The following is a 25,028-nucleotide window of genomic DNA, read 5'->3' as shown; positions in this document are numbered from 1 at the left end:
GTGTATCCTGGCTTGCCACCGCGATGCGCATGTGCCGGGTGCATGTGGCGTCGTCAGCCGCCTTTGGTCGAGCGACTCGAGGCTTCTCCTTCGGGAATTGGCTGCTCGTCGCTGGACACAGACTGTGCTTCTCCTCAGCTTCACGCTTGGGGAGTCTGCATCCTGCGGGCATTAACATTGAATTCTTCCAATTTTGTTAGCCCTTGCTGTCTCCACCAATCCCTCAGCCCTCAGGCTCCTCATCCTCCTTCCTTCCTTCTCCCCGCCACCCATCAGTCTGAAGAAGGGTTTCGGCCTGCCCACCCATCCCTCAGCCCTCAGGCGAAAAGTTTAACCTCATCCTCCTTTCCCACCCTTCCGATTTATGAGCTGAAATTTTCCCCATGAAGCACAGCGACCATTTTCAGTCAAAAAAAAGAAGAAGGGTTTCAGCCAACATTTGCCGTGGTGATTTTAAGATCCAAAATATCGGGAAACGTTTGTTGAATTTCCTATTTCCTTCGCGAGCAAACGCATAGATTTTGATCTTAAAATCACCACGGCAAATGCTGCACCCGCTGAGTTTCTTGTAATTCTCAGCATCTTTTTTTTGTGTACCTCACGCACAGAAAACCAAACCCACGGTACCCACTTACAACAAACACTGCCACGCGGTGACGGAAGCTGAATAACCCATTTTTCTCCAGCGGGAATAATGGCTGCAGACGCGGCACGGAAGCTGAATAACCATTTCTCCAGCGGGAATAATGGCTGCAGACCCGCCGCCCCGTATCGCTGAGACGTCGGAAGGTCTACAGGGCGCTCAGGTTGCCGAACATGATGCTACGTTAAACAAATTTCTGCCTCCACATTGTCCATATTCCCCCAATTCCCAGTATATCCATCTAAAAACCTCTTAAACACCAATATCCTATCTGATTCCATCACCACCCTCGGCATCTGGTTCCAGGCACCCACCACTCAGCGTAAAAAACATAGCCCGCACATCTTTAAACTTTTCCTCTGATCTTTAAAACTATACCCTCTAATACTTCACCTTTCCACCCTGAGAGTTAGGTTCTACCCTTTCTATGCCTCTCATAATTTTATTTACATTTATCAGCTCACCCTTCAGCCACCAATGCTCCAAAGGAAACAATCCAAGTTTATTCACAATCTTGAAATAAATCAGTTATTTCAATGCTCGAGGTATGACGGTTAAAGCGGATGAATCAAGGCATGGAAAGTTACAGGACTAAGATGACGCAGCCATTACAGAAACCCGCCCTAAGGGACAAATACCTAAATGTTCCAGATATGCATGCAAGATAGAGATGAGACCAAAAGGGGAAAGGGAGTCATGCAGCTCCTCCAGATCTTTATTGAGGGTCATTTTTAGACTTTCAGGCTCTTTCGATTCTTCCCAATTGTAGGAGTGAAATGAGTGTGTGGCCAGTGCAGTGTGGGTCTCTGATGAAGCTGGCTGGAAAGCATGCATAGAACGCATTGAGCTCATCTGGGAGTGATACTTTGCTGTCGCTTGAGATGCCGCAATTTCACCTTATAGGGAGTGATGGCATTCAAGTCCTGCCAGTTGCCGAACATCCACCTCATTCTCCAGATTAGAGCGGAATTCCAATTTAGCATTTTTGATTGCCTTATCAAGGTCATACCTGGACTTCTTGTGTACCTCTGCTTCACCAAATGCCCAGAATTTGATCCTCAGAAGAATGCAGATCTCCTGGTTCATCCAAGGCTTAGGACTGGGAAACACTCAGTTGGTTTTCGTAGGAACACACTGGTCCACACATTTTCTTATGAAGTCTGTAACAACAGTGGAGTATTAATTCAGGTATGTTGCGGAGTCCTTGAACAATGTCCAGTCTACCAACTCCAAGCAGTCTCGTAGTCATTCTTCTGCCTCTCCTCACCACTGGAGGTGTGTTCTTTCTACATGCCGGAAGAAGCACAACTAAGTGGTTGAATTACCCAAAGTGAGGGCGAGGGGGATGGAGCGATAGGCAGCCTTGATGGTTGTAGAGCAGTGGTCGAGGGTGTTTAATCCTCTAGTGCTGCAGGAAGCAGGTTGGTGGCAGTTATTGGGTGATTTCTTCAGGCTGGCTTTAGTGAAGTCCCCGGCTATGATGGTAAAGCCTTTCAGGCTATGCCAACTGGTGTTTGTTGACCATGGTAAGCAGCTCCTCCAGTGCTTGGTGGACGTCTGGGGTAGGATAAGGGGAATTCCCTCGGATGGTAGAATGGGCGGCACTTCACCGCCAGGTGCAGACACCAGGACTTGGACAGGACTGCCACGTCTGAGCACCACGAAGAGTTGACCGTGAAGCAGACGCCACTGCCTGTCTCTTTCCCCGATGCCTACGTTCTGTCCATGCAATGGATGGAGAAACCTTTGGCTGGATAGCTGAGTCTGGGGAGCTGGGGGTGAGCCATGTCTCTGAAACGGAGCACACAGCTTTTCCTCCTCTCCCTTTGATAAAGCAGCCTAGCCCTTTATTCCCGATGGGGAAGGGTTGGTTTTCTCTTGTGCTTCAATCTTACGTAATCCTGCCCGTCAGCCACGTTTCCAGACACAATAGAGGCCTCCCTGGTGTTTCCAGGTACTGCACTCATGCTTCCTGCGATCCTCTGCGGGGTTGGGGATTCCACTGCGATCGGGTATTCCCTTAGTCGGCAGCTTGGTTGTCATTTAAATGGACAAGCAGCTTATCAGTTGCAGCATCAATTTGTGCGGTTCCTTTTATCCAGATAAGCTCAGAACAGCTATATTTGATTCTGTTCTGTTTGCTGCTTGCAACAGGGCGCCACAGCCAGGCACCATCTTACCTCTTATCCTGTTTTTGCCTTCCTGATTTCCCTCTTGTATACTCCTCCATTTCCTGTTAGAGATTTGATTGATCCCAGTCTTCTGCACCTGGCATATGCTTCCCATGTGGCATAGGTTTAAGGCGAGATTTAAAAAGCACTTGAGGTGCAAGTTTGTCACACAGAGTGTGATATATGTATGGACCAAGCTACCAAAGGAAGTGGTAGAGAAAGGTACAGTAACATCATTTAATAGTTCCAGCTGGACCCCCTGCTGTTTGCATACCGGGCAAATAGATCAGTGCAGTCAACCTAGGCCTGCACTTCATCCTCCAGCACCTAGACTGCCAGGGGACCTATGCAAGGATTTTGTTTCTAGATTTTAGTTCTTCATTCAACACCATTGTGCCAGAGCTACTACACTCCAAACTCTCCCAGTTGACTGTGCCTGAACCCCTCCGTCAGTGGATCATCAACTTCCTGACAGACAGGAAGTGGCATGTGAGGCTGGGAAAGCTCATCTCAGACCTGCAGACCCTGACCATAGGAGCGCCGCAAGGCTGCGTACTCTCCTCTCTCCTTTACTCTCTACACCAACGACTGCACCTCCTCAGACTCCTCTGTCAAGCTTCTCAAGTTTGCAGACGACACAACTATGATTGGATTGATCCAGGATGGGGAGGAATCTGCCTACAGACAGGAAGTGACACAGCTGGCGTCCTGGTGCCATTGTAACAACCTGGAGCTCAATGCTCTTAAGACGGTGGAATTGATTGCAGACTTTAGGAGAGCTCCCCTACCCCACTCACCATCAACAACACCACAGTCACTTCTGTGGAGTCATTTAAGTTCCTTGGAACCATCATCTCCATGGACCTTAAATGGGAAGCCACCATCGACTCCACAGTCAAAAAGACCCAACAGAGGATATACTTCTTGCGGCAGCTGAAAAAACACAATCTGCCACAGGCAATGATGGTCCAGTTTTATACATCCAGGACATCCGGAGGCTTCAGCGCATCATTCGATCAGCCATGAAGGTTGTTGGCTGCAACCTTCCCCCCATCAATGAACTGTACACTGCAAGGGCCAGGAAGCAAGCGGGTAAGATCATCTCTGACCCCTCTCACCCTGGCCACCAACACTTTGAAGCACTTCCCCCTGGAAGGCGACTCCGGACTGTCAAAGCCACCACAGCCGGACATAAAAACAGCTTTTTTTCCCACGAGCAGTAGCTCTACTCAACAGCAAAAAGTCTAAAGCCTCCTTGTACTCTGGTATTTTATTGAATTCTTCACATGTTTAAATTATGTTTTATTTTTGATTGTCTACTGTATATCATGTTGTTACCTGCGAGCAAAGCACCAAGGCAAATTCCTTGTATGTATACATATTTGGCTAATAAGATGTATTCAATTCAATTAGACAGTGGGACAAATACATGAATAGAAACCTTTGGTGAAATATTGGTATTGCACATGCAGGCAGGACTAGCTTGGTTAAACAACTTGGTTGGCATTGATGAATTGGGCTGAAGGGCCTGTTTCCATTCTGTCGAGCTCTATCACCTGGGCAGTTGTAGTACTTGAAGGAGATTAAAATGTTACTCTCTACTTTGGGCCACTGACCAGACAGAATTTTTTTATTAGGCGAGTGTGGGGATGCCATTTTATGAGGTATTACAAAATATTCTTTGGGGATTCAGATTAAAAAAAGCCTAATGTAAGCATATATTACAATCCAAGCATATATATTTCTTCACAAATCCATGTTGATAATCTTTGCTGTGCAAGTACTTAGTTGACCTGAGTGCAGGAACAGTTTTTGTAACATTACAACAATTCTTCTTCACTCACCAGCAGTTGATTAAATTGGGATTAAATGAGAATTACCACAAAACTTCAAAAATATAGATAGATTTTTTTTAATTTCTCATTGCTGTGTACAAACAGGGGTTACAAATGCCTTGGGATTTCTTCAAATACACATCCCCCTCATGGCTAACCACCTTTGGAAAGTGACAGAAACTGAAATCAACAGTTGAAAGAGAAATCAAAATTGCCTGTCTCCTTTCCATCTTCTCCCACTCCCACCACCGGTGGGACAACACATTTCATACAGAATAATCCTTCAAAATTAGAAGAAATGTACATGAAACAAAGAGTAGATAGTCATAGTAAGCAGTGCTACTGTAGGATGAACCAACTCTAACAGAATACACTCACAAAATTTGTCAATTCAACTGACAATCAAAAATGCTGGGAACCATTGGTTTCTACACAAGACGTGAGTAAGTACTAATTATATAATTTAATCTTGATTATTTTAATAAATAACTCTAACCCACATTCCTGAACTGAGCAGGTGTCTGAAAAATTACAATACATCAAGAGTGGGTAACACGGGTTTACAGTCATTTGATGAAGGGGATAACCATGTCTTTTAACAATATAATACAATGTTTTAATCAACCTTTGATTTCCCATTCTACAACTTTTAAATTATTGGCAAGTCTTTCATACAATGCCTGATAAAATTCCCATTGTTGATTTTAGATCACCGCTGTCAGGTTGAAAAGTAACAACACTGGATAATCGCCAGTAAATGTTTAACACCAAAAAATATCAATATTTAGAACTTACTGAATATTTAGAACTCACCCGAAATACATTTATGTTGGCGTATAAATGTTGCAAGGTTTTAGCTGTTGAATGCAAACAGGTTTCAAAATAAATGTTCCTGTTTTACTAATCCCAGCATTACTTTCTAAATGCTCTTTCAACAATACTGACAATATGAAGAGTGCTGTTGTTTGTCTTAAATATTTGTAGCTTTAATTTCTGCACTCATGTCATGAGGCACTTCAATTATACAATAGCTGAGCATGGATTTTCACCTTTCCATTAAAAAAAATTAATGATCAAAAGTGGCATGACATGGATATTTTGGAGCAAAATATATATGGGCAGGACACGGCTATAGACACACATTTGAAGGCGAGAACATAAATTTTAAGAAAGGCATGTTGAAGCTGCTGAGTGAATTGTAGTATATATTTGCATCTGACTTTGGACATCGGTGGCACTAACAAAATATTTCACAACAGAGATTGGACGAAAACTGATTTATATTTGACACATCAGCTTTTCTGTTTCAGGTCTTGACTCTTCTGAGATCCACTGATGTCCATTTATTCTACTGTCGTCTGAATTTCTTTCTCAAACATTGTCTCCTTATTATGCACAATTCTTTTTCTGATATTTGAGCAGATGTGAGATGAACGGGTCCCACTGTTGTTGTGATTTTTGATGATTAAATCGAAACAACTTTCCAACTACCCTGTGACATTGCCCATCTCTCCCTCCCCCATCTCACTGACCTCTGCCTACTCGGAGTACAGCAGGGGGGGAAATGAGGGGAAGGGTAACATGCCCGAAGTCTGGAGTACAACATACAGATTTTCTTTTTTATATTTGCGAAGAATATATTTCCAGTTGTGACAGGTCAATGAAACTATGCTAAGTTCATGCCTGGGATGCAGCTGTCGTCTTATGAAGAGAGGTTGAACGGATTGTGGCATTGGAATTTAGAAGACTAAGTAGTGATAAGATTCTGAGAAGATGTATACCTTAATGAGGGATCAAGAATTAGGAGGCATTGTTTCAGAATAAGGAGTTATGCAGTTGTTCATGAATCTTTGGAATTCTTTACTCTGGAGAGAGGCAGAGTCATTGATTATATTCAAGGCCAAGGTACACAGATTTTTGGCCTGGAAATTGCAGTCCAGGACATAGAGCTGCCAGGAAAGCAGTAACTGTTGCAAGAACAGATATTTTGCAATTTTACTGCTGAGGAGGACATGTTTCATACATTCATGTAACGTATGGTTGAAATGGATATTGGTGCATTTTGCTCCTGAAATAAGGGCAGTGTTTTCTAGTGATGTACATTCCATATTTAAAGCAGATTCAAATAAAATCAAATTGTTAAGACTTGCAGGCAGTCTCCTGCAGGAATGACGATTCTTATACAATTGGTCCCAAAAAATAATATATTCAACATGGATCCAAACAAGTTAACATTAATTTGTTCATGATGGAATGAATTCATTACCTCATGACTGATCTGACTGTGAAACCAGATTAAAAATAGTGAAATTAACTACATCTGGTTACATACATTGGGAAATATTCAAAGGGAACTGAACCAACTAGAACAAACTTTTACTGACATAAAGAAACCCTGGAAATACTCAACAGGGTTCAGTAACATCTGTGGAAAGAGAAACAAAATTCCATGGAAAACCCCCAGTGAAGGAATGTGCCTGTAGAATTGACCCCACCAAATCAGTTCTGTTTGTGTGTGTGTGTGTGTGGTTTTTTTTTGGGGGGGGGGGGGGGAGAATTAAACTCCCGTGAGAATTAAAATCTGTGCAAATAAATTAGTCGTCCATGAGAAGTTGCACCAGGGAGCTGATCTCAGATGGTTGGTGGACTGTGGAATTGAACACCAGCAAGAATTGACAACAATTTTCATAAACAGCTACTGTAAAATGGTAATCTCTTTGTTTCTTCACAGCAAATGTCTTGCATCTTCTCAGTCAATTGCCATCTGGTGGTTGAAATAATGCGGACCCTCTAACTTGAAACAATGTCAGTTTGTAAAGTGGAAAAGGAGATTGGTATTTGAAAGGCCATGCATCTCAATCAGAAATGTGTGGCTATCAGAGGGCATGTGGCAAATGTTTACTGTGCATCTATGAAGATAACATATTTCAATTTTCATAAATATCTCCTGAATCAGGTACTTCAGATTTAACATCAGTGACTGGAATGGTTAGGAGTATTGTTTTTCAGATTTTCATCTTTACAGATTGATTACTTGGTAGGAAAATATCAACTCCACAGTCCTATCTGCGAACAAGTTTCACTCATCAGAAATTCTGATAAAGCCAGCTTCAAGAAAAAAACATAACAGAAATGAATAGCAGGAATTTTAGTATCTAAATGTATTTAACATGCCTGCATGTTAACTCTTTTTCTTTTATTATGAGCGCAAAACTAGTATTTACTGCCTATTTCTAATTACCCTTGGTGGTAGTGAGCCATCTTCTTGAACCTAAACAATAACAGTATATTAAAACTGAATGGCCTGCTAGGCCATTGCAGAGATCAGCCCAGCTGGTGTGAGATTGGAGTCATATGAAGGCCAAATCCCCTTCCTTGAAGTTCACTAATGAACCAGATGAGTTTTTATGACAATCTGACAGTTCCACTGTCACCACTGATACAGGACTGGAATGTTTTAATCTGGCAAGAAATTGGTGCTGTTGGTAGAAGAAAGTTGCTTTCCAACAACAACCAACTGCACAAAGGGAATCACAACTGTTGGCACTGTGCTGTATGCTCTGCCGTTATTTAAACCTGTATGCTGCCCTAAATAGATTAGAGAACATAAAATACATGAATTACACTTCTGGCTTTCAAGAGCATTCATAAAACAAATGATCAAACTTTTACAACTGAATGCTTGAGTTAGTTAATGCACTGATACAACTCGGGCAGCATATTTGTCCGAGGAGCTTCTCTGTAGAAATGGTCTGCCCACAACTTAAATATGGTTGAGTCCCATCCACATTTGTTAATTTCAGGTCGCAAACTGAACAGGAAACGGTGATTGTGTCCCTATTCATAAAGGGGCATATAATTAACAAAAAACCTTTAGATTTTCCATCTCCTTCATTCTTGTATACCTCATTATAGATCCTTATAGTATAAGGAGTGCCTTTAACTGCCTAATGAAAATGAATACCTCAGCTTGTAATAGGTTCATAAATAAACTGTACTCATGCTTTCCATATTCAGGTTTGCCGTAAAACACAGAGCAAAGACGGTAGATCAATCAGCACAAGGAACAATGATTGGATATCACATTGAATGTGTGATGGAGGTGAGCACTATTTTGTTGTGTTAATGGCTTTCTGCTGCAATTGCACTTGGCCAATACCTCTTATACTTCAGTTGAAAAGAGGATGCTCTGTCGTTTGCTGTCTGGAGTAGGAATAGTTTCTAGCTGCAGAAAGTAGAGCAGTACTTGCACCTGCAAGAAAATAGAAATTCTTAAATTAATCGCAGAGACAAGTTTATCAGATCTTTATCATAAGGTGAAATTCTGACATTACGTCAGCAAGCACTGAGATTCTGATTACACAATTTGTCTAATATTTCAAGTTGTTAATATGATAGGTATTACTGCTGGTATAATTAATGGATATTATGGCATAATTCAGCCCCATCAGAAAAAGTTGTTGGCTTTCAGGACTAATAAGGTCATAGTTGGGGATTTTAACTTTCTCAGCTGGGACTGTCTTAGTGCAAAAAGTTTAGATGGGGTGGAATTTAACAAATATGTTCAGAAACATTTTCTTTAACAATATGTCGAGGACCTAAAATGGGAGGGGGCATAGCTTGATCTACGCTTAGGAAATTGGGAAGAGCAAGTGTCTGATGTGTTCATGGGTGAGCCTTTTGGGACCAATGACAACTGTTTTATTAGCTTTACTTAGCTTAATTAGCTTTAGCTGTTTTTAAATTGTAATTTAATTAGCTTTACGATAGTTATGGATGAAAACAGACAAGATAAAATTCTGAATTTTGATGATATTACCTGTGACATCACCTCCAATGACCAGCTGTCTGCCATTGTGATTGCCTGGGTTGGATTGGTGGGTATTTTGCTGTCTTTATCCGAGGGCCTCAACAGAGTGGGTCCGAAAACAGTGGCCAAGTTATGCAAAGACATCTTGTTGATCTGTTCCTTCTCTGCCACCCTGTGGCAGAAAAACGAGTGAGCATCCAAACTGACTGACAACAACAATTATAGCGTTCCTTTTCACTTTGGGGAATCACTTTTAAGATCTTATTTAAATACGTTATTTCCAGTTCCATGGCTACTACAAATAGAAACAAGTTTGGCTAGGTCAATGTATAACTTTAAGAGAAAAAAATAATTAAGATTCTGTCACAGGGAGAAATAATCTGGTGGACAGAGGAAAATATTCAATCATGTCCTCAAATCCTCCTTGAGGAAATGCAACATCCCTACAAATTCCTGGAATTTCTGACTCATTCCTGTTCAAAGTGGAGATGGAGCACTGGATGGTATTGAGAACCACAAAGCACATGGAAAGCCAAGAGTAAAAAGTGATTCTTCCATCCTGGAAATAAAATGAATTCCATAATTTTGAGCTAAGTCAACAAAGGTAGGAGAAATATTATTTCCAAGGGAGGAAGATAGAATAGTACAAGACAGGCCCAAAGGACCACAATGTATGCACTGAACATGATACCAAGATAAATTAATCTCATCTGCCTCAATATGATCAATACACCTCCATTTCCTACATATCTATGTACATATCTAAAAGCCTCTTAATTGGCACTATTGTATCTGCCTCCTTCACCATCCCCAATAGCGTGTTCCAGGCACCCACCGCTCTCTGTGTAAAAAAGCTCGACCCACATCTCCTTTAACCTTTGCCCCACTCACCATAAAGCTATGCCCCCTATTCTGCCCTTGTACCTTATCTATGTTTCTCATAACTTTATATACTCGGGTCTTGCGTAGGATTCGACCTGAAATGTTGCCCACCTATTTGTCTGATGTTGCCTGACGCACTAGAGCAGTGGTTTGCCCATTGTTTCATAGTGGATGGGTTCCATAATGGTGAAAAAATCTGAGGTAGATCACTCCTTTAGCACTTAAGGCTGAAGATATTTGCAGATGCTTCAGTGCACTATTTGAACTCATGTACTGGTCTCCACCAGGACCCGAGGTGGCCCGTTGTCTTGTCTAACACATTTCATTGTACCGTTGACCCTGTGTTAATCTATATATGACAAATCAAACTAAACTGAACTAAAGGTACATTTATGGAGTTGCCACTTTCTATTTTTATTTAACATTCCACATAATTATATGAGACATAGTTTTGATCTGAAATATTGGATATGACATCATATCTCTTAGGGAGACAAAAATGCTGGAGAAACTCAGAGGGTGAAGCTGCATCTATGGAGCGAAGGAATAGGTGATGTTTCGGGTTGAGATCCTTCTTCTCTTGATTCCTTTAGGCCTAAGAGATAAATCTAACTCTCTCTTAAAAACATCCAGTGAATTGGCCTCCACTGCCTTCTGTGGCAGATAATTCCACAGATTCACAACTCTCTGGGTGAAATTTTCCACCTGTTATTCTTAAACTGTGATCCCTGGTTCTGGACTCTCCCAACATTGGGAAATTCTTCCTGCATCTAGCCTGTCTAATTCTTCAAGAATTTTATATGTTTCTATAAGATACCCGGTCATCCTTCTAAATTCCAGTGAATATAAGACCAGTCGACACATTCTTTCATCATACGTCAGTCCCGCCATCCTGGGAATTAATCTGGTGAACCTACGCTACACTCGCTCAATAGCAATAATGACCTTCCTCAAATTAGGAGACCAAAATTGCACACAATACTCCAAGTACGGTCTCACCAGGGCCCTGTACAACTGCAGTAGGACCTCCTTACTCCTAAACTCCAATCCTCACGCAATGAAGGCCAACATGCCATTAGCTTTCTTCACTGCCTGCTGTACCTGCATGCTTACTTTCAGTGACTGATGTACAAGCACATCCAGGTCTCGTTGCACCTCCCCTTTTCCTTATCTGACACCATTCAGATAATAATCTGCCTTCCTGTTCTTGCCACCAAAGTGGATAACCTTACATTTATCCACATTATACTGCATCTGCCATGCATCTCCCCACTCACCCAACCTATCCGGGTCACCCTGCTGCCTCATAGCATCCTCATTGCAGCTTACACTGCCTATACTCTCTCACTACTGCCATTGAACCGTTCAGGCACCAGGAATTTATACATTTTAGATTCACACGGCTGGTTGTGTGGTAGAGGAAGTATTGGTGACGATAATTTGCTCTGACTCACCTCTTCAAATGATCCAACAGGAATGAGAAAGTGGTGAAATTGGGTTCTGGCAGAGAAAGTAGGAGGTTGAGCATACAGCTTTCTTTAGCAACCGGATCAGACAACGCTGAAAATGAATATAAATATAAGCTTCATCACTTCAGATCACCACTCCAACATTCTACAGTGAACAGGTCGTAGCTGTTCAGGTGATATGAACAACAAAACATGGTATTATTGCTTTCACAGAGTTGTGGTCACAAGATGTGCTGGACTGGAAGCTCAACATTCCAGAGTATAGAATCCTCAGATGTGAAAAGGAGGGGATTTAAAAGAGAATCCTAAAAGATTCTTCAAATAAGGAAATGTGTGTTATGGTTGGAAAGAAAAAGAGGGCAATCGCTTTGCTGAGAGAAATGTCATAGATGGAGCATACAGCATAGAAACAGGCCCACCATGTCCACACCAGTGGCTACTCATCTGCATTAATCCCATAATGAGGAGGTGGTCTTTGGTGACAGAATGACATTGATCGGCTGATAATATGGGCAAACCAATGGCAGATGGAGTTTAATCCCAATAAATGTGAGATGATGCATTTTGGAAGGACGAATATAGCTAGAATATATCCCATGAATGGAAGGTGCAGAGAAGGGAGAATGGAGAAACCCGATGCAGATACATGCAACTCAGGCAATACATAAATCACGATAAAATGAGAAACCTTTCCATATAGTAGGGGCGTCCACACACTGGTCAAAGGTTTGGTGGCAAGGGGCAGGAGATGCAGAAGGAATATGAGAAAGAGTTTTCTCATCCAGAAGGGGTTAGAAACTGGAACACACTCCCTGGGGAGTTAATGAAAGCAGATACTCGCACCATATTTACAGAATATTTAGACGAGCGTTTGAAATGCCACGGCATTGAAGACGACAAGCCAAGTGCAGGAAAATGGGCCAAGGTTAGGAACTTTGCATGCCAGTATCAGGAAGGGGGAAGTGCCTAAAATGTTGCACATGAGTACATTAGGATGGATCAACCCCCAGGATCAGATAGATTCTATCCCAGGATGCAACGAGAAGCAAGGGCGGAGATTCTTACATCTTTGTTAGTCTTGGGTGAGGCAGCAGAAAATTAGTCTTCAGCGGGAAGGAAATTGCTGCAGAAGACTCTGAAGGATACCATTTATGGTCACTTGGAAAGGCAAGGAGGAGTCAATGTGGGTTTGTTCATGTGGGGGAGTTCATGTTTCACAATTTAATAGAGATTTTCGAGGCTAAAATAACACCAATTGCCCAACTTTTTTTAGGCAGCCGCCTTTACTCCTGAAGGGTCTTCCCTTTTCAGTGCTTCCCTTTTTTCTTCACCAACCAAAATAGGTAACATTGTTAGAAATCAGTTTTTCTAAGACACGGAGAAAATATTCCTTGTGACTTACCAATTCCTTCAGCAAAGTTAGGGTACAACTCATCTGTGAAAAGAGGAGCTGGCAGCTCTCGGAAATAAAGTTTTAATGTTCCTGCGATGGCATTAACATCCATTTCGCTCATCATCACAGAGACGTCTTTATTGTCTGTAATACATTACACATTTAAATACATTTAAGACAACTAAATAATCTGAACATGAATGTATGAAGTAACCACAGAAAATGTACCAGACCAACAGAGATCATGTGACAATGAACCGACAATACGCCACCGGCCCGCTAATGACACCCCTCCCATGTCTCTAAAGCACATTGGAGTGCCAGAAACTTAAATGAAATATAAAATGTAAACTGAATGTGAATGAAATTACCTGCCGACCCATTCCTGTTTCCCTGGCCGTTTTGGGACCCAGCTTCCAACCCCACTCCAGGCTCACAAGGTTCACCCACCGCACGGTCCGGAGACACTGCTGTTGTTGTGGCTCACATTGTAGCCCCTGTGGACAGCACTTTATCACCATGAGGCTCCCTCCCCTCTCACCTGCCGCTGTTTCTTGCTGTTGGCGGTGGCTTTGTCCTTTCCAGGCTTGATCGCCGCCGCCTGCTCCTGTCACTCAGTCCAATCAGCCTCTTCGCCCACCCACCCTCCCACCTCCCCTGACTACAGCTTCCTCCTTCCCTCCTGGAGTCACCAGCATGCTCCACCTTGGAAGCAACGGTAGGTGAGAGGGGAGGGAGCCTCACTGTGAGAAAGCGCTGTCCCCATGGTGAGTGACGCATCTTGTTGTTGGCAGCGGCCTGAAGGAAGCGCATCCTGTGGAGGGCGACAACGTGAGCTGCAACAACAGCCGTGTGAACCGGTGAAGAAGGGCTCGCTGGAGCAGGTCAATGATAGAGGCGTCTAGTTTTAAAATGAAACAACAAAGTGCCGGAGTAAGCCAGCCGACTGAATTAATCCGAGGAAGGGTTCTGATGTCACTTATCCATGTTCTGCAGAGATTCTGACCCGCTACTGCAGCACTCTTGTGTTATAGCCATCATCTGTACTCCTTTGTTTCAAATACATACGATGATAGTGTCTTACTCGGTTATATCGGACAATTGGCAATAACGGACACCACTCAGTCCACTACGGTCTTTTATAACGAGGGTTTTACTGCAAACAGACCATAGCAGAGGGAGTGTTGTATGTTATTGACGATGACGGTTAATCGACAAAATGAATCAAAGTGCTGGAGTAATTCAGCTGGTCAGTATCTCTGGATGATACGGATAGGTGATATCGGGACCCTTCCTTAGACTGATTTAGCCAGCTGAGTTACTCTAGCACTTTGTGTCGTTTCACTTTAAAACTAGATGCCAATGCCATCGGTCTGCACCTTCACTCGTTCACACAGCTGTTGTTTCGGCTCATGTTGTAATCTCTGACAGGATGCGCTTTCTTCAGGCCTTTGCCAACGACGATGTGCTCGTTCCCCATGGGGCTCTATCCCCTCTCTCCTGTTATCACTTCCAAAGTTATGTTGGCGATTCCGGGAGTGAAGGAGGAGGCGGTGGGAAAGGGGACAACTGAATAGAGCGACTGGGGGAAGCAGGCAGTGGCAGTCGATGTTGGGAGGGGACAAAGCCACCATCGACAGCAAGAAACAGCAGCAGGTGGGAGGGAAGAGAGCCCACGGTGACCAAGCCATTCTATCGGTGGTCCGAAGAAAGCTCTGTCCCCAGGGGGCTACAACGTGAGCCGCAACACCAGTCGTGTTACCCGACCATGCGGTGGGCGAAGAAGGGCTCGCTGGTGCACCTTGCGAGTCAGGAGTGGGTTGGAAGCCAGGGCTCCAAATGGTGGGGAGGTGGTGGGAGCCGGGGATGGGTCTTCAAGTCCGTCCACCATATCCAAAATTGGTTATAAGTTAAAACAAGGGTTTACGGTATTACCTTTGCAAAACAGGAGAGAATAAGGAGAGCATAGTTGAACAGGGATTTTGAGAAGCAGCCTTTTAAAGGTGCCCAGTAAATTAGAGAAGGCTTGACAGGATGTTCAGATTTCCAGTGGAAAAGGAAAATTGAGCGGAATGGTGGGAGGAGGGGTTGTGGGGCGGTGTGTGGGGGCCTTGCGGAGTTAAACCATGAAAATCTTAAACAATGAGCAAGCACAGATAGAAACATAGAAAAACAGATGCAGGAGTAGGCCATTCAGCCCTTCGAGCCAACACCACCATTCAATATGATCATGGCTGCTGATCATCTAAAATCAGTACCCCGTTTCTGCCTTTCCCCCCATATCCCTTGATTCCCTTAGCCCTCATAGAGCTAAATCTAACTCTCTCTTGAAACCATCCAGTGAATTGGCCTCCACTGCCTTTATGGCAGGGAATTCCACAGATTCACAACTCTCTGGGTGAAAAAGGGCAGACCATCATTTGCCAGAAAATCAGTGTTCAACCTGTACACTGTTCCCGGTAATGCCGCATGAGCAGCAATCACACACTCACAGCTGCCCCGTGCCCCACTTTCATATTTACAGAGAATTTTAAATAGTTGAAAAATGAGTTGCCTGGAACGACGTCTGAATACTTACTAGTATCAAAGGAAGCTTTGAGGGTTTGAATGTCTGTGGCAACTCCTGATACTCGATAGATTCCAATTTCCTCCAATCCACGCCTTTCAATCTCTTCCACACATTGTCGTACAATGTAAGGAACCTTTGACCTTTCTCGCCTGGTGAGGAAAAACACTGTCTAAAACTGGACAGCACCATTTGTAAGTTTTGTGATTTACAGCTAAATGATTACACGAGAGCCACTTTTAACCCTTTATATTCACATGTTCTACTTAGGCATTGGATTTGATCTTTTGCACTATTATTATTTGTTTGTGTTGTGTGTGTGTGTGTGTGTGTGTGTGTGTGTGTGTGTGTGTGTGTGTGTGTGTGTGTGTGTGTGTGTGTGTGTGTGTGTGTGTGTGTGTGTGTGTGTATATGAGCATACACTCGGAATTTTTTTTTTGTCAGTTAATATGTTGTTCACAGAGTACTATGTTTACATATTCTGTTGTGCTGCTACAAGTAAAAATGTATTTGTTCTATCTGGGACATGACAAAAACACTTGATTCTTGATTCTTGAATCTCCCTCATCATCCAAGCTTCCTTACGCTCACCTGCTTTGCCCGTAACTCTAACAGGAACATGCATTTCCTGGACTCTTGCTAGCATCCACTTTTAAAGGCATCCTACTTTCCTAACATCCATTTTCTTTCAAATAATCTGTTTCAATCAACACAGGGTCACATGGAGAACATACAAAATCCATACATGCAGCATCCATAGTCAGGATCGAACCTGGGTCCCTGGCGCTGTAAGACTCTACTGCTGTGCCACGGTGCTGCCCCATTTTTGATAGGCAGATAGGTGGACAAAAGCCAAAAGATGAAAAGTGTGAGATAACAATAGAAGAGGTAGGAATTGTGAATCCAGAGGAAGGAGTATAGTTGAGATCCATTGCAGGTCTGAATGAGTGAGGTCTAAAGCTGCAGGAGATACAGAATGGGGGCCTGCTGGTGATGGCGCATGGAGTAAAGAACACAGGGCACGGAAGAAGGGCCATTGTGTGAAGCGGTAGATTGAGTGTCAGTACCTGAAATCGTGGTTGGGCCCCAACTGGGAATCCTGGAATATTCCTTCCTCAGGGTTCACATCTCTTCTATTCTTATCTTACATCTTTTGCCCCAACCTCAAATGTGTACTTATTCATGTTCTCCAGAGATGCTGCCTGACCTGCTGGGTTACTTCAGCACTTTTGTCTTTTTACATACATAAACCATAATTATTCTTGCCATGCTACTCACATTTTCTGTTAGGAAATTGTTAAGACAATTCCATTAAATTATTCTACTTGAAAGAAAAAGGCCACCACCATTATTCTGCCTCTTATTATCAATTTCTCCAGCAATTCTATGAAGGCTGGAGATGTTTTGTTTTACATTACTGTTGAATTGAACTTTGTTCCTCTTCTCTTTTTAGCGAGATTCACCCCAGCTAGTCAGTCTTTGTAATTAGGCCCAAAGAATGGCCATCACAGCCATTTATGTTCACTATCATCTAATGGCCAAATTAAAACACATCATCATTTGATATTAACAGTAGACAAAAATGCTGGAGAAACTCAGCGGGTGAGGCAGCATCTATGGAGCGAAGGAAATAGGCGACGTTTCGGGTCGAGACCCTTCTTGAGACTGATGTGGGGGGAGGGTGGGGGGGGGGGGGGGGGGGGGCGAGAAGAAGAAAGGAAGAGGCGGAGACAGTGGGCTGTGGGAGAGCTGGGAATGGGAAAGAAGGAGAAAGCAGGGACTACCTGAAATTGGAGAAGTCAATGTTCATACTGCTGGGGTGTAAACTACCCAAGCAAAATATGAGGTTCTGCTCCTCCAATTTATGGTGGGCCTTACTCTGGCCATGGACGAGGCCCAGGACAGAAAGGTCGGATTTGGAATTCTTAACCATTTGATATTAAATGCTTTTCAGGAGTGGGAACTGCAGATTAAATTGCTCTTCTCTCGTTGAAGACATAAGGAATGTAGTGACGCTTTTGCTTAAATCATAGTGCAGAAAACGAACATTCAACAGTGATCTTTATGACAGGAGATATTTATTCAATGATCTATCCGGGATGTGCAGTTTTGTCATTTAGCGCACTGTACTACCAAGAGACAATAAACAGCTCACTTACTTGGTAACTACTGCAATGCTCACACCAAAGACCCCCGTCTGCTTACGGGACGGCAAACGTTTCAAGCTGAACTCACGACTAGTGAATTTCATTGATAACTTCACCTCAATCTAAGAAAGAAAACAAAAGGAATGAACATTGGGCAAATTAAATTTAAACATACGCTGCATATTTAGTCAGGGCTGATGTATTGTTCAATTAAATTCCATATTCTATGTTCTTTAAGAAATATTGGATTAACAGGGTCTGCATTGATGTAACAAGACATTGGTGAGGCCGCATTTGGAGTATTCAGTTTTGGTCATCCTGCTATAGGAAGGATGTTGTTAAGCTGGAAAGAGTGCAGAGAAGATTCACAAGGATGTTATCAGGACTTGAGAGCCTGAGCTATAGGGGGAAATTGGGCAGGCTAGGACTTTATTCCTTTATACATGAGTACAATCAAGCCTTCCACAGAGCTCAGATATAGGATAAAACATTTAGTGAGAGATAAAGTTCAATTAAAGATAGTTCAAAGGTCTCCAATGAGGTAGAAGGGAGTTCAGCGTTGCACTCCAGCTGATAAGACTGTTCAGTTGCCCGATTACAGCCGGGAAGAAATTGTCTCTGAATCTGGAGATATGCATTTTCAAACTTCTGTACTTCTTGCCTGGTGAGAGCAGGGAGAACAGGGAGTGAGACAGGGCCTTGATAATGCTGATGACCTTGCTGTGGTAGTGTGAAGTGTAGATGGAGTCAACGGAAGTGGGGTTGGTTTGCGTTATGTCCACAACGCGCTGTCATTTCCTGCAGTTTTGTTTGGAGCTGTTCCCAAATCAGGCCGTGATGAAATGTTTTCTACGGTGCATGTGTGGAAGTTGGTGAGGGTTGTTGTGGCATGTTGAAGTTCCTAAACCTTCAAAGGAAGTAGCGGCATTGGTGTGCTTTCTTGGCCATAGCTTCAATGTGGCTGGTCAAAGGCAAATTGCCGATGATATATGGTGTTAACAAAGGTTGCCTTCATACTTGCCTTCATTAGTTGGGGCTCTGAATATAAAAGTTGGATAGTCATGTTGTGGCTGTATTTAAACTTTGGTTTGGCCTTTCTGTTTGCTGCCTTACAGAAAGGATGTGGATACCTTGGGCACTGGGCCTGTACTTGCTGGAGTTAGACTTCATTGAAACATACCGAATAGTGAAAGGCTCGGATAAAGTGGATGTGGAGAGGATGTTTCCACTAGTGGGAGGGTCTAGGACTCGAAGTCATAGCCTCAGAATTAAAGGATGTTCTTTTAGGAAGGAGATGAGGAGAAATGTATTTAGTCATAGGGTGGTGAATCTGTGGAATTCTTTGCCAGAGAAGGCTGGGGAGGCCAAGTCAGTGGATATTTTTAAGGCAGAGGTTATGAGGAGAATGGGGTTGGGAGAGATAGATCAGCCATGATAGAATGGCGGAGTAGACTTGATGGGCCGAAAGGCCTAACTCTACTCCTATCACTTATGACCTTGGTGAAGATGCAGAAGGGGTTCACCAGGATGTTGTCTGAATTGGGGAGTATTCCCTGCAGGTGCAGTTGGACAAAGTTTGATTGTTTTCTCTGGAACGTCAGGAGGCTGAGGGGTGATAGAAATACGCAATACGAGAGGGATACATAAGGTAGGTAGTCAGTCTTTTTTCTCCAAGGAGGAAATGTCAACTACTGGAGGGTATAGGTTTAAGGTGAGAGGGGGAAAGTTTAAAGGAGATTGGTGAGGCAAGTTTGTTTAAACAGAGTGGGATGTGCCCAGATCACACTGCCAGGCAAGCTGCTGGAACTAGAAACACTTGGCCAATTTTATCATTTCTCAATTTAATTCATGTTTACTTGTTTGTTTCAACACATTTCAGCAAAATCTACTTTAGACTCCCCTAAACTTGAATAAAACTAATTAAATCTGTCTAATCTGATAGAAATGTGCAAACCAATACCAAATGAAACCTTGTCTTCAAAGTTGCATCAATAACATCTTGCTTCATTGTGTTAGATTATATTTCACAGAAAAACATACAAAATGTTATACATTATCTCTGTGTCGCAGCTTAACATTGCAACTTACTCCGTTCATTCCTATGACAGTTCTCTGCCAGTCCTTATCTTGCAATGCTTGTGGTTCTAGCTGAAAACAAGACAAGAATTTTATTTACCATTCTACTTAACAGTGTGTGTGTGTACGTGTGTGTGTACGTGTGTAACTGGCGTGTGGTCAGGCCCCGTAACTGGAAAGTTTGGGCAGCATGCTGAATCCTGGACAATGCAGATCTTCGCATTGCAAGTTGCATGATTATAACTGAGTGAAAATAACAACAAACAGAGGGTGGCACAGTGGCGCAGCTGATAGAGCTGGTCGGGTTTGCAAGTTCTCCCTATGACTGCGCAGGTTTTCTCCGGGTGCTTGGGTTTCCTCCCACATCCCAAAGACGTGCAGGTTTGTAGGGTAATAGGCTTCTGTAAAATTGCCTCTAGGGTGTAGTGAGTGGATGAGAAAAGTGGGATAACATAAAACTAATGTGAATGGGTGATTGATGGCTGGCGTGTATTTGATCAGCTGAAGGGCCTGTTTACATGCTGTATCTTTAAACTAAACAGCATGCAAATTAGATGCTGAAAAGTTAAGTTTGGAAGTGAAAATTATTTTAAAAATGACAGCCAAAAGTTTAAATCATAATCATAAAAAGTTTTTAAGCTAATTTTAAATAAAATTGCAGTTCATTTTGGGGAAGAATACTGTAAATGAAAATCTGACATAAATACAACAGCTATTAAACAACTATAGTATAATCACAGTAATGGCATTCAAGTCTGTCATTAATTGCTACAAGCTCTGTGAGCTACAGAAAATGCCCATTAAAAATGGATACATGACGATCAAGAATGCGAAGATTTCCAGTTAACCTACCAAGCATTCAAAGAAACATAGTTCTGCGGTTGAGAAAACATGGACCTACCTGAATCTGTCCTTTCCCCATGATATTATCTGTAATTTCTGCATCTTCTTTGGGGAACTTGGTTTTGTTGTAGCATTTTTCATAACTCAGAATTCTTAGAGTCTGAGAGCCTTCTAATTCTATCTCAAATTCCTGTAAACAAAATTATAAAAGTAGAAGGAAAACTATGTTTGGAGTGTAGGAAATGAATTTTTATACTATTTTTCCATTTTGATATGTCTGATTACACCAAGTCATTGAGTCACAGAGCTATACAGCACGGAAATAGGCACTTTGGCCTATCTTATCCATCTGACCAAATTATCAGTGTAAATTGGAGTATAACCTCCTTACTTGTGCATTCAAAGCCCCAACTAATGAAGTTCAGTATCCCATACATCTTCCTGCTCTACGTACTGTTCTATGACCTCTCTTTGCTGTCCTAATTTATTTTGAAGCGCCTCCCTTTTTCTATTTATGATAACCCCCTCCTTCCATTAGTTCCCTATACCTATCATATGCTTCTTTATTTCTCTTTATTGAATTGTCAATATCAGGGATCGCTACATTTGTTATTCCTGACATTTGCCCTTTACAGAAACATGATGGCCTTGAACTCCTTTGAATGCTTCCCACTCTGCAGATGTAGACTTACATGTAAGTAAGATGCTCCCAATCTACCTTTGCCAGGTCCTTCTTATGTGAATGAAATTTGCCCTCCCTCTGTGAAGTGTAAGAAAACCGCATGCATCCACTACAATCTCGATGGAATTGTCAGTTCCATGTCAAGCTTGATGAACAGAGCTTTCAGTGAAGACTCACCTCATTCCAGTTTGGTTCCAGTGTGTCTCTGTAGACTCTTGTCTTTGCTTTGTTAACAAAGTAACCAAATGAATCTACTTCTAAAGTACAGTATAAATCTGTTCAGAAACAAGCAAAAACAGATCCAGAAATAATTGTAAGCATTTAAGCAAAAAACAAGCATAAGAAATATGAAAATACAAAACATACTGTAAAAATACAAAAGAGAAGTCAGTCAAGCAAACTTGTTCTCGTTAGACCCACTGTAAAATGCAATCTCATAAACAAACCTCTTTCGTGTTTGTAATATACACACCAGGGAGAGGTGAAATGGAGAGTATGTAAAATTTTCACTGACCCCTTACAAAATCAGCTACACAATAGATATAGATGTGGTATATCTACTCATTCAGTATTCATTAACCCAATTCTTCTCCCACTCTTATCTAATAATTACAGATTACAATGCATGGTTGGCACAGATGTTTATGTTCACTGAACTGCTCTTAAAGGTCAATGACTCAGGCCATATATTTCTTTCATCCACATGACTTTCAAAAGGTGCACCCATCAATTGCGGGATGACGACTGGAATAATTATGGAATGAAAACTGACCACTGAGTTACCCTCCAGTATATTACCCTGGTGTTTGTACATTCTCCCTGTGATTGTGAGTTTTCTCCACATACTCATTTCCACCCACATCCCAAATATGTATGCGTTTTTTAAGTTAATTGGCTTTTGTAAAATAGTCCCTGGTGTGCTGGATAGAACAAGTGAACGAGTGATTGCTGATCGGCGCGGACCTGGTTGGCTGTAGGGCCTGTATTCACGCTGTATCTCTAAACTAAACAAAACTAATTAACCTACCGAGATGTATCTTTGCAATGTGGGAGGAAACCTAAAGATCATCAGGAGCACATGCAAATGTTTAAAAAACTAATGTTTTAATTTCTCACTAGCATGCATGTACATTAAAATTTACAACATTCATTATTTCCTATTTACTGGAATTTGTTATTGACAGGACTGTGTGTCTCGTAAACAAGCAGAGGAAGCCCATTATTTAAAATATTTTTTTTTAAGATTTACGTAAAGCATAAGCATGAATAACTCACTTGAAATTTGTTTGAATCCAGTGGCTGAGTGAACAATTACATTCAGAAACCCATAGAGGCCAGGAGATTCATCATCTGTGAGCAACAGATTAACAATGAAGTGAATTGGAGAGACACGAAAAACAGATACACCACAGGTACACAAACAGATAAACAATTCTCTACTTTCATTATTATTTAAATACACAAAATCATCTAGTTAAATAATTTAGCGCTATGATACTGGATCATTTGTCAGCTGTCTATGCTACCAAGTATCCTCGGTAGGGGTGAAGGATCAAAGGATTGAGTGGTCTACGCTTGTTCCTATTTATTATGGTCCTAATGAAGTATAGTTCAATCATTTCACTGTGGATATATACGTGTTTCAGGCCATACAGAGAAAATACATTGTTTCAGTCAAACTTATGAAGTTTACTTATACTGCTAAAGTTCCTTCTTAACTGGTCAACTTCCAATCAAATCCCGACGTCCCAAAGTTTAGTTTACGATTATTTTCCCCACTGTCAACAACACTATTAAATTTCATTCATGTGCAAATTTACTAGTCATCATTAGCGACGCAGTGGTGCTGATTTCCAACGGGAATGGTGATGGACGCACCACACATCTCTGTCCTCCAGTTCCTGCGGACTTCCGCCACTGGAAGTATAGGATTTAGGTGTGTGTGCTTTATCATCATTCCTTACAATGCTAAATACGACAGTGATCGCAACTTCTATTAAAGTGTGGATGGCCGTTGGCTCGTTAGAAGCTCCCCCACCCTTTGACAGGTCTTGATTTTGGTCCTGCTGGGGGTCCACAGCCCTCTCCTCACCTGGCAAACCAGGTGGGGGAGACGGTTTAGTCGCCGACTATCCGACCATGGAGCAGGTAGCATGGGATTACATGGTACCCGTGGTGGGGGGGGGAAACTCCCCCCGACCCGACCTTCAACCTTACTAGTCATACTTCCTACATTCATATCCAATTATTTAATACAAACAATAAGGGACCCAGTGGTACACCACTGGTACAAAAACAACACCCCATTATCACCCTCTGCCTGCTATTACCAAGCCAATTTAGGACAAATTAAATAGATACAAAATGCTGGAGTAATTCAGCAGGACAGGCCATTAGACAATTTGCCTTGGATCCCAAGGGCTCTAACCTTCTGGTGCCATGTGGAACCTTGTTAAAGACCTCAAAGTCCAGGTAACCACATCAACCACACTACTCTCATCAATATATTTTGTTTCGTCTGAAACATTCTGTCAAATTGGTCAGACACAATCTCCTCCAAACAAAGCCATTCTGGTCACTTTTGCTTAATCGCTGCTTTCCAAATGCAGAGTGATCATAAACCGCAGAGCATCTATCCACTTACTTGAGCCTCGCAGGCCTGTAATTAATTTGTCCTTCAGTTATCTTGCATCTCTTCTCCGGCCACGGGCAATTTGAATTTCTCAATGCCTCTGTGATCTCCTCTTTGCCTCACATGGGGACAAATTTCATCAGCCCCTGGAAATGTATCCACCTTTCAGCTAAGACATCTAATATCTCCTCCTTATTAATGATAACCTGGTCTGGAATTTCACACCCCTTCCTCCCTTGCTCATTTCTACACATTCCATGCACCTGCAGGGCCTCTGTGTTTCCGATTCTCCATATCTGCCATATGCCTTTCTTTTCTTTATCCAGTCTTTAAAACCCAGGGTTCCTTGAACCAGCACCCTGAATTCTCATTATTTAACTTCTGAATGACTCCCACTTGTCAGTGTAGACCTACCTGTAAGTAGCAGCTCACAGGCTACTTAGGGAAGCATGATATCAACATTGGACCTTTTCTACTCTCCTATTAATCTGAAAGTTCCATATTCTGGAATGTTGAATGGCCCCCCTCCTACCCTTCTTTCAACCATGTGTCTGTGATAGTAACAGGATCACATTTCCACGTGTTCATCAACACTCTGTTTATCTGCCTTATTCACCAGACTTTTTCAACATAGCCTTGTGTTCCTCCCATGAGCTTTATCACACCCACGTTTGCTCTGCTTACTTGGCCGACTTGAATTTTTTTTCTCTTTTAGATTGCACATTCCTCCAAACTGCACATCAATTCCCCAGTCAAATTATGTTAAACCCATCCAAACAGCACTAACTAAACCTTCCTTTCAAGGATGTTAAACCTAGTGCAGTTCAGGTGCAACCCCCACAGTTTGCACTGATCCCAGATTTCTTTGAAGCAATCTCA

General features: G+C 42.3%; 1 protein-coding gene across 1 annotated transcript in view; it reads right to left on the bottom strand.

Moving 5' to 3' along the window:
- Positions 1 to 4,714: 4,714 nt before the first annotated feature.
- The window catches only part of si:dkey-91m11.5 (PH_BCR_vertebrate and RhoGAP_Bcr domain-containing protein), an 81,431-nt gene continuing 61,117 nt past the window's right edge, over positions 4,715 to 25,028 (bottom strand). Inside the window, exons 14-23 of the mRNA XM_055655902.1 lie at positions 22,793 to 22,867; positions 21,695 to 21,792; positions 20,894 to 21,025; positions 20,005 to 20,064; positions 17,929 to 18,038; positions 15,782 to 15,921; positions 13,213 to 13,347; positions 11,796 to 11,901; positions 9,469 to 9,631; positions 4,715 to 8,901 (exon numbers count right to left, since the gene is read on the bottom strand). Of these exons, the coding sequence (XP_055511877.1) occupies positions 8,812 to 8,901; positions 9,469 to 9,631; positions 11,796 to 11,901; positions 13,213 to 13,347; positions 15,782 to 15,921; positions 17,929 to 18,038; positions 20,005 to 20,064; positions 20,894 to 21,025; positions 21,695 to 21,792; positions 22,793 to 22,867 (1,109 nt within the window). The 3' untranslated portion in view covers positions 4,715 to 8,811. The remainder of the gene's footprint in view (positions 8,902 to 9,468; positions 9,632 to 11,795; positions 11,902 to 13,212; positions 13,348 to 15,781; positions 15,922 to 17,928; positions 18,039 to 20,004; positions 20,065 to 20,893; positions 21,026 to 21,694; positions 21,793 to 22,792; positions 22,868 to 25,028) is intronic.

The sequence above is a fragment of the Leucoraja erinacea genome, chromosome 25, assembly GCF_028641065.1.
Source record: "Leucoraja erinacea ecotype New England chromosome 25, Leri_hhj_1, whole genome shotgun sequence".
Classification (NCBI taxonomy): Eukaryota; Metazoa; Chordata; class Chondrichthyes; order Rajiformes; family Rajidae; genus Leucoraja; species Leucoraja erinaceus.
Note: the sequence above shows the minus strand (reverse complement) of the source record. Positions and strands in the feature narration are given on the sequence as shown.